This window comes from Tribolium madens, unplaced genomic scaffold (genome assembly GCF_015345945.1).
Source record: "Tribolium madens isolate multiple individuals breed KSU strain unplaced genomic scaffold, Tmad_KSU_1.1 Scaffold_3;HRSCAF=73;Tcas5.2_LG2, whole genome shotgun sequence".
NCBI lineage: Eukaryota > Metazoa > Arthropoda > Insecta > Coleoptera > Tenebrionidae > Tribolium > Tribolium madens.
Genome location: NW_025401006.1, coordinates 11,229,471 through 11,242,581, shown reverse-complemented (window position 1 = coordinate 11,242,581; position 13,111 = coordinate 11,229,471). Strand labels below are relative to the sequence as shown.

The 13,111-nt window shown below is 30.5% G+C and overlaps 2 protein-coding genes across 6 annotated transcripts; both read right to left on the bottom strand.

The window, feature by feature from the left end:
* Nucleotides 1-825: 825 nt before the first annotated feature.
* Nucleotides 826-7,028, bottom strand: LOC123007824 (SH3 domain-containing kinase-binding protein 1). 4 transcript variants are annotated; one of them, XM_044403286.1, is made up of 4 exons: nucleotides 6,881-7,028; nucleotides 6,350-6,820; nucleotides 5,382-5,990; nucleotides 826-2,674 (listed from the first exon to the last, which is right to left on the bottom strand). In XM_044403286.1, the coding sequence occupies exons 1-4, from the start codon at nucleotides 6,882-6,884 to the stop codon at nucleotides 1,923-1,925; spliced, it is 1,836 nt and encodes a 611-aa protein (XP_044259221.1). In that variant the 5' UTR covers nucleotides 6,885-7,028; the 3' UTR covers nucleotides 826-1,922. The 4 variants fall into 4 exon arrangements, with proteins under 4 accessions (XP_044259221.1, XP_044259222.1, XP_044259219.1 ...); XM_044403287.1 differs by having other exon boundaries at nucleotides 6,350-6,817; XM_044403284.1 differs by lacking the exon at nucleotides 6,881-7,028 and having other exon boundaries at nucleotides 6,350-6,845.
* Nucleotides 7,029-8,599: 1,571 nt separating this feature from the next.
* LOC123007369 (leucine-rich melanocyte differentiation-associated protein-like) lies at nucleotides 8,600-12,413 on the bottom strand. 2 transcript variants are annotated; one of them, XM_044402634.1, is made up of 5 exons: nucleotides 12,181-12,413; nucleotides 9,745-9,972; nucleotides 9,532-9,671; nucleotides 9,113-9,324; nucleotides 8,600-8,740 (listed from the first exon to the last, which is right to left on the bottom strand). In XM_044402634.1, exons 1-5 carry the CDS (start codon nucleotides 12,241-12,243, stop codon nucleotides 8,661-8,663), a joined length of 723 nt encoding a protein of 240 aa, XP_044258569.1. In that variant the 5' UTR covers nucleotides 12,244-12,413; the 3' UTR covers nucleotides 8,600-8,660. The 2 variants fall into 2 exon arrangements, with proteins under 2 accessions (XP_044258569.1, XP_044258568.1); XM_044402633.1 differs by lacking the exon at nucleotides 12,181-12,413 and adding an exon at nucleotides 10,243-11,028.
* Between the last annotated feature and the right edge of the window lie 698 nt (nucleotides 12,414-13,111).

Sequence of the window (13,111 nt, the reverse complement as noted above, 5' to 3'; positions counted from 1 at the left end):
CGATAAATAGTTATCGAGAAAATTACCGATAAATTCAAAAATATCTATCTATCTAATAATGTTTTAAAGTTTTAAACTTTTTCGAAGTAAAAGTTCATAGATAACTTATTAATGAATTATTTTTTTTCCAACACTACGGTACATTTAAGCTTACCTCTTATATTGCCGTTAATACGTACACAYGGTAAGTCTTAATTTTAGGGTATGATAGATTATGCTAAATAATAACTAACAGTGAAAAAAAATTCTAGTAAAAGTAAAATTTTAGTTGAAAAAAAATAGTATTTTAAAAAGTGTCTAAATATAGACAACCAAGTATACCGTACGTTTATAACTTGAAGATTAATCCATAAAGCCCCATTTGAATCCTCATAATCCCGTCTAAAACTTTTCTATGAAAAATGTTTTGAGTTCGCGTATAAGCGGGAGATCCTATTAGAAAGCCCAACTGATTTTTAATCTGAGCTAAAACCTCCAAGTTACTAAATTAAGCCTGCCCACATTTCCTTTCAACCTTATTTATTACAATTARGGAGTTTTAGTAAACTAGGTCAGTATGTTAAATGTGGGGTTAAGTTGTTACTTCAAAGTACGTTCAATTTCTTAAATATTTTATTTACTGTTATTGTTCAACAATATTTCTAAGTACAATTTTTCATTTTTTATTTTATTTACATTAAGTTTATTATTACGGAATGTTAAATTATTACAAGATATCTCTTCTTTGCATAAATACCTCTTTAAAATATAATTCCTCAAATGAATAATCTATTGAAGTAGCAAAATATGAGCTAAAATGTCTTGAGCTACCAGGATTAAAGCAAATCCACTTAGCAATTTATTAAGTTATTTAAAAATTATCCTATCACCGCCTTTGAACACTTATTTCATAATAATTATACAAGAATACAAAAAATACAAGAACTCACTAACAAAATAGTTGTGTTTCAGGCCAATTCGTCAAAAATAACTTGATAATAAATCTGATATGACGCATTGTGCCAATAAATAATACACATTTTTGACGAAAGCCGCTACATATCGTAATATATAAAACGATTAAAATATACACAATGGAATAGATGAACAAAAAATATAAATAAATACAGTGAAAATTCGAAATTTTCACTCTGAGCAATGGAATGATTCTCTTCAATACTTACATACAACTACCTATGTATCTGTAATTAATTAGGCTAATGTGGTAAAAATGCTATATAAAAATTGCGGTAGCTAGTTCATTTTTTAATAAATCTTGCAATTCTCTCTCGTGATTTCTCATAAACTCAGCAATTTAATCGATAGTTGTACTTAAAACTGAAAAAAAGATATGCACAATTCCAATTTCACCATTTAAGTGAAAACAYGGAAGACAAGTGCTAACGTTTTAAAATTGGGTAACACATTATTTTAATGACTAGACAAAGATATGGAAATACGTTTTCAATTCCAGAAATAACAATAACCCGCAACCCCTAATTTTTGAGTAAATAARTTAAATAAATTAGTCGTTGTTTAAAAGTAGGAACTCTTCAAAAAGCTAAAATGTGTCTATGGTCATAAAATTTAAATTTTTCTAAAAATGATACCTTAACCTGAAGTTAGTAATTTTAATACAAATTATCAAAAAAATAATTTAAATAAACTGTTTTTCTTTCTGTCGCCCAATTAGGCAAATTGCTTTAGTAAAGCATAATTGTATAATAGACCAATTTTAGTAACTTTCTGACATACAAGATCATTCGTTTTTAACGGGCAGTATTTTCAAATAACTAGCAAAAGTACGAAGTAATACTGTAAAAACACAATTCGAATGGAATTAAARCGCTGAGTTTTTGTATCAAAACGCTAAGCTGCATCACCTACATTACAATATAAATGGCGAGAGATCACTTAGCTATAAATAATACAAAAATAAAAATTTAGAGTTGTTGAATTGCACCGTCTTGTATGAACTTTTCGAAATTGGCTTGAAGTGTCATCCTCATCTCCGTTTCAATTTGCAATTTCCCTCTAAGTTCTTCAATGGCCGCTTCATAATTCTGTCGTTGCTTTTCAAACAACTCTTCAAGTTTCGCTATCCTATGTTCCAAATCAACGTATTGTTTCGACGTCACTTCTTCACCGGAATCTCCTCCAGCACTGCTGTCAAGAAGATTCGTTTCGATTTTATGCATAGGCGAGGGAGTTTTATTACTGACAGGTGACACTTTCGTGTGAGATAAAGTGATCGGCTTTTGTGGTGTCTCAACTACATTAGGTTTGCTAGGTATTGGCACATTGGGTTTATTTCGCATGGCGGGAAATTCGTTGGTGGGTGTCTTTACTCTTGCATTTGCTGCTATTGACTTAGATTTATCGACAGGACTTGGATCCTTCTTGAACGACTTTGTCTTGACCTCGTCTTCGTTCTTCTCCGTTGGGGTTAATCTGAGCTTGTCTTGCGGTGGCGTAAATGAGCTGCGTTTCGCCTGATTGAGTTTCATTTCTTCCAGCCATGGAGCCGGATGTTTCGCCCACTCGGGCAGCTTGGGTTTGCTCTCAGTTGGTTCGCCTTCTGAACTAGAACTCACGTTGTGCGCTGTTTCAGAGGTGGTTTCCATGTTATGGTCGCTATTTCCGTTCATGAGACCCGGTTCCTGGTCTTTTCCTATGATGGAAGGGGGCCGCCTTCCTGCAAGCAAATTCATTAAACCACGCCAAATCCACGATAGACACTTGTCAGGAAACCAGAGGTTAATGCACTCATTTTGCGATAAAATTTTAAAGTTCATGGAAAGGTTCAAGACATACATTTCGGTGTTTATCTTGATCGCGACGACGCTGTATTAAAATGCATTTCATAACTTCTCGACCACTTGAATAAATTTCAACGTAAAAGGAGGACGAGTGAAATGATGCTCCGCTCCTATGAATAATGTTTTTTTTTTCTACATTTTTGTATTCATAGAAACTGAATTGTATAATTTAAACAACTATGATTTCGTTTTATGGTGTTTATTATTAGGACGTGATCTCATGCAAATCTTAGTCATTATGATGTTTCATACGAAATATTTGATTGATTAAAACAATAATAATAATAAAACACTTTGGTTTAATACCTATCATCAAAGCTTGTTTTCCGATAATTAGAAGCCTCCAATAAATTTACTCAATCTTATTTTCCTTGATTTTAAATGTAATGATGTTTCTCACCTAGAGACGAAAATTCGTCCTGTAAAAACTCTTCAGCACTCATTTCCACGTCATCCATAATTCAAATGTTACTTTTCCAGCATCAGTTATTAATTTAAACTTAGCTTTGATATAAAAATATGTGTTCTAATCTTATCTGTCAAGATAGCTAAGTCATGCATAAAAATATGAATTCGTGGCAGTTTGCACAATTGTGAATTTTTATTATACCACGAATAAGAATAAAAGTAACATTATTGTTTGAAGTCTCAAATATGTTTCACTAAAAACGCATCTAGTGAAATAATCACCGTTTTAAAAACTTCTAAATTTATAGTTCTACAAAACTCCAAAAAGGAAGATTATCACACACTAAAAATATTTAAAAATTTGGCACCTAGGCTAAAATTTTGTTTTATATTTAAAATAATTCTTACGATTAAGTTTTACGATTAAGTTTACGAGTTAAGATTAAGATTACGATTAAGTTACGATTAAGTTTTTTTAAATTACATTTAACAATACATTATTTGTATGTGCAATAKGCATCATTATAATGTTTCATTTTCATTTTCTATTATTTTGTTAAAATTCAGATAAACATGTATAACATTTCAATTTATTTAAATAAACTTTTATCTCTCTTATCACCTCAAAAATTTCTACTATTTACTGTATTTTGTTGTCACAGATTTAAACAGTAGATTGATTCAATTTCCTATAAACATGCATGGGAAAAATATTATGTAAGGAGCTACGCCCCCTGAAAAGAGTGCTTTTAATGAGTTTCTTCTAATGATGTTAAAGAATTTGTACTTTGCTTAATAGTTTTCAATTGAAAAAGTTATTCAATCTTCAACTGTCGAGAAAAAAATATATATGTATAAAAKATATTACAGTCATTATTTKAGAGTAGAAAAAGTATAGTATTAAACTCGTGAGAAATAACCATTTCCATTCAGATAGATTACTCCACTCGTCTTCCGCTCGTATCGTAAATTTCATTTTAGTGGAAATGGCCAACTTTCTCACTCGGTCAATAATATACTATTTTCCAATATTTTATAGGTGAAATTACAAAATTTAATACAGCTAATGACCTTTAAACATCTCAACGAATTCTTAGATCAAATGTCGAAATTTTTAATCAGAGGTGTCTTAAACTGGGGGATATAGGGTAAAAAATACCTTAACTATTTTGACTTTTTTGATACATGTTTATAGGAAAATTTGGTCTTACAATTGAATATTTTATCACCTCTRGAGATTTGTAACAATTAAAACGAAACATACTGTATATTAAAAGAAAAATCCATTAAAATAAAATAAATAGGTTTGACATTTATTCTAAAATAAGTCGAAAATGATTAACCGCTTCATGTAGATATGTACTTCTATGCATGAGTCATTTTTACATATCCATTCGATTGTTTATTCAAATATAAAAAAATAAAAAAAATCTTCTTARAAGAAAGAAAAAATTAGAAGAGGAAAACTGCACTAATTAAGGAATTATGTAGAACAAATAGATAATAATGAACCCAACCTKAACAAAACAAATTTACAAGAATTCATAAGAAGATTAAATAGAAAAAATTATGACTGGGTCTTAAGTTTTTGAATAATGTTTAAATAACAAAAAATTTAATTTTCGTTTTATAAAAACACACAAAAAAGTACCATGTACGATAAGATACCAGAAACATTGAAAAAATGTTTAAAAAATTCTATCTGGCAAAAATTTTTGACATTGATTTTTTGACATTTGACATTTTTTTATGTCTATTGTTACCGATGATCTTGTATAGGAATGTTTTTTCAGAATTATTCAGAGAAGGTACAAAAACTTTGTCAATAAAAACTAGAAATAACGTTAAACATAATTACAATTCAGGATACAGCTTCTTTGTTTCCTCTCCAAACAGTCTGTAGCATAATTATTTTTGAAACAGAAATAAATAGAGTCAAAGAGCAAAATTTAAACTCTCATAACTTGCAATAGACATAAAAAATGTTAAATGTCAAAAATTTTTGACAGAGAATTTTTTTAACATTTTTTTCATGTTCCTGATATCTTATTTTATTTGGTATTTTTGTTTTTTTTTTGTTTTTATAAAACACTGAATATGAAACAATTTTGTGTTTGGTTTGCTTTTTATGACTTGACTTAAAAAAAAAATCAGAATAGAGAAAAGTGTAAATACCTGGGGCTTTAGGTCTGCTTGCTCTCACATCCGAAAGCAGTGGCCTCCTATGCACATCATCAAACACATTTTCCGGTACCCCACTTTCACTTGGTTCAGGTTTAGGCGGCGAAATTTTACTCCCCGTTGCTCCATCCACCACATCAACCAGCTTCTTCTTCAACCCTTGAAAAATCCCCCCGGATGAACTCGACCCCGATGGCGATTTTTTAAGCGGAACGGTGGGTTTCTTTCCCGGTAGAGGTGGAGTGGTTTTAGTGTGTGACATATTTTCATTTTCCTGTTTTTCGTTCTTGTCGCTATGTGCTTCCAGAGACTTTCTTTGGGCACTGACTGTGTTATGTTTAATGGAATGGGGCTCCAGGAGGGATTTGACTCTTCTCTCGTCTTTTTGAGGGGCTTCATCGCCGGTGGATGTCAAAACGGTGACGAAATTATCGGGGAATACCCCAACCACGCCGTTGAGTTCGCCCTTCCACCAGCCGGGGTCTTGGCCATCTTTGCTGATGAGGGTCACAAGGTCGCCTTCTTTGAGGGTTAATTCGTCGTCGTTTTGGGCCTTGTAGGCGAATTTGACTTCGCACAAAATCCTACCTGCAAGGACATTACCTAACACATTTCCAAGTAATGGTTTTTAAACAAAATAAAACTTTTGTTAGTGATAATCAATAGATAAACACTTAAAAAATCGTGAAGAGATAACCCAAACTGTATTAAAATAATCAGCAATTATCAAGGCCAAAAAAAAGGATATGACTCAAATGAATATCGAAATGGAGCATCTTAGTCAGAGAGAACAAAACCCAACTTTTKCAAAAACAATTAGTAAAAACCGAGATAAGAGCATTTCTAAATTGGTTTAAAAATCGTGCAAAAAAAATCCTTTTGTGCACCATAAAAATGATAACAAAACCATTATTATCACAAATAATAAAAAAGAATGTTGGATATGTCGAAAGTGAACTTACTTGGTTTAGAAAAAAGTGGTGGAGGCGTTTCATTGTTGCTAATACTGTTTGTTAAATTCTCCTTGCTATTATGTTTGGAAGCAAGAGGCACAATCTCTTCGACAAAGTTTGAGGGAAAGACACCTTCCTTCCCATTGAGGATTCCTCGCCACCAGCCCTCCTCTTCCTCCCCCAATATATCAATAACATCACCCACGTTTAGATTAAGCTCGTCTTCGTGATCTTGCTTATAGCTAAACACAACCCTACACTGCCTTATCCTAGAGGCATCCTTTCTATTCCTTAGCACTACCGAAGAGTCTTTGTCTAACACTTTAACAAAATTATCCGGAAACAGGCCCTTTTTGTCCTTTAATGTACCCTCCCACCAACCACCCTGTTTTTTAATCACATCCTTGATGATATCGCCCCTTGTGATTGTTAATTCGTTGGGTTCTTTCGCAATATAGTCGTGTTCTACTAACACTTCTGCTGAAACATTGTTTAAAGTTAACATTTTTATTTAGGATAATGTGAAAAATCCATACTAACCCATTGTAAACCATGCGTGGGATTTTTCATGTGTTGTTGTAACACATAATCAGACTTGCCCTACCCTTATGATATCATAATAAATAATATTCTAATATTTATTAACTTTTAGCAACTACGTTTACTGTTTTGCTTGTCACTAAATGTCCCTAGAAATGTCACTGACGGATTATGTAAAGTGACAGTGGCGTGCACAAGTTACCCAACCACAATCATTAAAATAAATATATTGACTTTTATATTGCAAGCATTCCGTTTATTTTAAATGACTTATAACAAATTGTGTTTGTAAAATAACTTTAATTGTTTGTTTTCATGGAAAAAATTATTGGAAGCAACAGTTTTTGACGAGACCGCACTGTAAGCTTACATTTGACAGCCATTTGGGCGACATCTAAACCTGTATGCTAAGAACTAGCTACAGATTTCTGTTATATAAAAAAACATTTGATAAATTTTTACTATTTTTTTAAATAATGAATACTACATAATAGGTGAATAAAAAACATGGAACCAAACCTTTTTGGCTTAAACTATTTATTTAAAAAAAAAAACTAATTGATGTAAGGATAAGGTACTATAAAATGTGTTGTTTTATCAAGAAAAAAATTTTCAAAATTGTCTTATGTTTTTGAGTTCTACAATTTTTTTTTATTTTTTTTAAATGGCAACCTTTTTTTACATAATTGCAATTTTGACAAAAAAAAATCGCAACAAAATTTTGTTTTTAAAATTCGATCACATTTTTTATATTACTTTAAGTTATGTTAATTATCATTTTCTGAAGGCAAATGACGTAAAAAAAACCGTTTGGTTCTATACTTTATACTCACCCTGTGTAAAATAGTTAAATCTTTAAACAAAGTTGTAAATCAAAATAAAACAATAAAATATTATGTGAAACCGAATTGTGCCTCAGGAAAGGCCTTCAAAGTTTTCACGTATGTTTTCTGTTAATTTTGAGTAATAAAACTACCCGCAATTACAGCCGGTGAGAATACTTAAAAAATCCACTTTTTTCGGTATGTTAAATTACATTAGATCTTGTAATTTCTTCAGTTGTGCTAATAATTTCTTATAGGTCACCTAAATCAGCCTGATTTCTGATTTCTGGATTCTGATTTCTGATTTTCGATTTCTGGCTTCTGATTGCTGATTTTTGGTTTCTGATTTTTAGTTTCTGACTTCTGGTTTCTGATTTCTTATTTCTGATTACCAGATTTTAATTTCTGATATCTGATTTTTGATTTCAAAATTGTAATTCCTGATTTCTAATTTTTGCTTTCTGCATTTTCGAAATAAAAAATTTCTGGTTTTTGTTTTCTAATTTCTGAATTTTGATTTCTGATTCCTAATTTCTAATTTCTAATTTCCGATTTTTGCTTTCTGATTTTTGGTTTCTAATTTCTGATTTCGAATTTTTTACTTTTTTATTTATTCTGCATTTTAGAAATTAATAATTTCCGGTTTTTGTTTTTTGATTTCTAATATCTAATTACTGATTCCTAATTTCTATTTTCTGTATTTCAGAAATTATAAAATCAAAATTCAGAATTCTGTTTTTGAAAAAAAACTCCCAAAGTAAACGAAATAAAGTATTTTATTTAATATTGTTATAAAAGTAAATAATTCCACCGTTACACTTCTTGTTTTGGAATGCTTATTTCAATTAGGAAAAGTGCCTAGTACAAAAAACAYGAAGATTAAACTACAATTATWAGTTTGTATAAAAATAATTTTATTAATTTAGAACATTTTGAAATACAAAGAAATTAAACAATTAAAGATCACTGTTGGAGATAAACCGATTGCCTTCTGAATGTTTGCCGTTGTACCGATATCGACATTTACCATAAGCACCTAAAATAAGAGTAAAAAATCCATTAGTATTGCATTCTAAAATAAAAAAAATATCAGTTTTTTTGCAATTTAAAAACAATTGAAAATGTATAGATGTAACACATTATTGACTAGGTATAGTTTTTGAATTGTTATATTTTTATCTTGAAAAACTAAAACTGATGGCTATTAGATTTTGCACCAAGCTTGGCGTTCATTAGCAATTCCGAGATTGTCTAACCCTCTGACAAAACTTTTCAGCTCATCAATCTTCTAAACTTATTATTAGTACATTTAGTCCTGACACGAGCTATTATCGAAAGAGCGAACATAAAGACAAGAAATAAAATGTTTAAACGATACTTCCATCGTRCCAATTTCCACAATACATACCTCTAAAATCATCTGGATTCCTTATTGACTTGGGCAATGGTGTAAAGGAATTTGAAATGGCATTATTCCGAACATTCTCGCTTATATTTGATATATTTGGTCTAACAATTTTCATAAATTGTCCTCTTCTTCGGGCTTCACCCTTTTCCCACTCACGTACTTTATTCGAGTCGAGAAACTTTAAACTCGGCAAATGATGCAACACGTAATATCTGAAACCATTAACACATATGTTACGACGAAAAAAGACACGAAATGTGCATTATTGGCRTGGTTGTTTGTATTCAAACACCAATTGTAATTTATCTTGACATTTATTTGCACGATTTGAATYCATATGGGTATGTTGTTGATTTTCTGATTTTATCAGGTTMRGCTACTGTCACTAAACCAAACTCGGTGAAATTTMMGTTACTCACCGATATCTTTGATAATCTTCATCATCATTATCAATGTTGGAGAGTTGATTAGGGCAAGCTTTGTTCCCCAACAAGCTTAAATAAGTTAGTGCTGGTAAGTTGTGTCGTATTTTCACCACTAACGACTCAATATCGGTAATCTGCAAGAAACTTTCGTGTTATTTATTATTTACAGAGGTAATATTTTACAAAGTTTGGAACAAAGCAACTCACATTGTTTTTATTGAGGGAGAGCGTGTGTAAGTGTGGTAAATACGGAAGAACTAATGAATCTGAAAGTTGATTATTATCCAGTACCAACTCCTTTAATAAAGGAAAGCCCTCTAAGCCCTTCAAAGTGACTAATTCATTGTAGCTCAGGTCCAAGCTTTGTACTTTAGCCCCGTATAATTTTACTAAAGCTTCCGGAATTCTTTGACACTTCTGTCCACTGTAGCATAACTGAAACATTTTGATTATTATGACTGAAACACTCAACGTTTATATTCAAGATCAATGRCTGTTTAATTGCTTCATTAATCTTGGATTATCTCCTATTGTCACACTCGGTTCTTTTCTCTCGGAGAGTTAATTTTCTCCCAATAATGTTTACAAAAGGTTGAAAACCGCATAATTAGAGTTACCTCAAGGATTTTTAAGCATTTTCCCTTTGTTTTGAAATTATTTCAATCAAAGTCTATTGTTACTGAAGAATTGGAAAACTTCTCTTACCTTCTCCAATTTAATTTGCTGTAAGTTATTCATTTGCTTTGTGTAACTTATTTGAGAGAATTTTGACTGGTTTTGAACTCTCGTTTCAACGACTATGTTACAGCTGAAGTAGAGTTGGACTGGTTTTTGTATGGCTTTTTCTGACATTAATAACGGTTGTTATTGTGTTCATCTCCATAAACACCGATAACTTTTCTTCGACTCTTCGTCCGTTTGTAAAAAATATGTTTATAATTTATGGATATTGATGCTCTATTTATGGACTGTATTATTTTCAGTCACCACCTACTGATACTTCAACAATACTGAGTTTACCATTCTGTTAAAGAAGCCACAAAAACGACTTTCAATCTTGTTAACGGAGCAAAATAAATTGTCAACATTATTAATTTTTGCAACTACATATTTTCSATGTTTTATTCTTTAGGGTGGAGTAAAATATTCCACACTGTTTCATAATTAAATCAAATTGGGATCATTAGGTTATCAAAAAGGTGTTTATTTATTCAAATTTAAAAATTTTTAGCGATAATTTGTTGTGAACTTACTTGAACTGTTTGGAATCTATTTTTACACTAACAAAATCTCCATTACAATACAATAATTTGTAAGCCAGTGATTCCAGTAAATGACATCCATTTGTGCAGAAATAAGTGCCCTATTTCTTGCCTTGTATTCACGGAATACAAAATAAAATAATTCTATAACGATGAGYAAAAAACTCTTAGTTTTTAATGACAATCGCTGGAGTCTTATTACAACTCTTTGTACTTAACAAAAGACATTAAACTTCTCTTGTTTGTGTTATCTGAGAAGGAAAAATTAAAAGATAAGGAAATTTTCACCAGCAATGCTTCAATTTAGCTATAAACTTTTGCAAAGAATGCAACTAATAAAGACTTTGTTTTGGTCGATTTACTTTAAAAGAAAAATTAATTTAAATTTATGTATTATATTTTTTCATTTTCGTTAAATATGGAATAATCCAAGTTTGGGTGTTATCGTAATAAAAAAAAATATTTTGGTACAGTATTTTAGAGAAGATAATTGTTAATACCTAAACTTTGAACTTTTGATGTATTTAAATGGACTTTTATAATCGCTTATTTTTTCTTTCTTTATTTTCTTAGTGTTTTTGATAAAGTTTAATTTATGCTGAGGGACCGCTAACTATGGGATTAGTTACACATCAAATTTTTGTAATTTAATTAAAATTCTTTGAAATTATTGAAATTATTAAAATTATTTGTGAATTACCGGAATCCTTTTTGGAATTATCAGAGAGAATTTCTTTTGAAAATTACGTTGAATTTCTTAGAAAAATGGGAATTAATTAAATTGGAATTACAGGAATTAATCTGAAAAGGATGGAAATTAAAGGAATTTCCGTGGAAATTTTTGAAACTGAAATTAGTTATTAAACAGTAATAATCTATTTTTTTTAAAAGAAACGTATTTATGCTTTGATTTGATTGATGAACAAAAAATMATTGCAAGACACAAATTCCATATTAAACTAATTGTTGTTTATTGTGAAGTGATAACTGTATCTGAATGATGTTTATAAACCTACTACATATTACTACAGMCTACAGAAATGCCGATTTGAAACATTTTTACAAGTTATGAAGTTATTTGTCAAAGGTTGGCAAAAATTTTTATTTAGTTATTAACTAAACTTATAATAAAAATAAACGACTTAATTTGTTTCGGATATTACAATTTMTGTAATTTTAGCATGTTTAAGTGTAACAAAGTTTATAGGAATGTGTTTGAAACCCAAGAACAATAATAAGAGGGTGGTTTCTCTTCTGAACAGACAAGTTCATTATTGAATATCGAGGTTAAGTTCCACAGTCAAGTGATTTAATTAAGTTAAAATTACATAGTTTCAACCCAAGTTAGAGTAAAATGAACCACCTACTAAATATTGCTTACCCTATTATCAACATACGTCACAGAACTGGGCAGCATTTGTATTTCAGCCATATTTGAACCCATTGTAGCATAATCGGTTTTTCTTTTTAAGAAACCTCACACAGGTAACATAACACGCACGTAAAACAGACAACTCTACGGAAATATCAATAACAAAATCGATTTACAAACATTTCTCTGCAGTTTGAGTGACGGTAAACATGCTGCGCAAGTATAGCTCTCACGACAGTTGATAAAATTCTTATCAAAATCTTGGCCTACAAAAACAAAATCACTACACAAATGTGGGAGATAACAATTTCTCTCGATATTAAAGCGTCTGAAAAGTGGACTAAAGTAGCATTATTATGAGAAAAGCTTTTAAGTTTCTAAAGCTATTTATTTGAAACTGTGCTTTTGATGGCAACGATATTAAAAATGTTCACGATGACAGAAATTTGAGATGAATTCTTTGGGATCGTTTTAAAGCCAAAATATAAACATATTTTGGTAGAAACAGCTGATAAAGACAAATTTAATTAACAGAGTTGAGCTTCATTCACCTTTACTTTCACAGACGTATCAAAAGTCAAAACGAATCTTTGTTTTAAATATTTAAAGAATTTTGGTATTTAGAGACAAGCTTTTGTCTAAATTGAATTCCAATTTACTACTAGTGTTTTCTACTTGATCTCTTCTGTTTTTAATTTAACAATCAACACACTACAAACTTTCTAAAAAAGTCTGTGATGGTCATCTAGTAGAAATCTAAGTTGGTACCACAAAATTCCGTGCACTTGGAAGCAGTGCTAATTAGTTTATGTTTATGAGTTTATGACTCTCAGTAGCCGTTTTAAACAAGGAATCCTCATAAAACAAACTTAAGTTTGTTTTTCACAAAAACTATCAAAAGAAATGCGTAAATTTTTCTATTATACAAATAGAACTATTG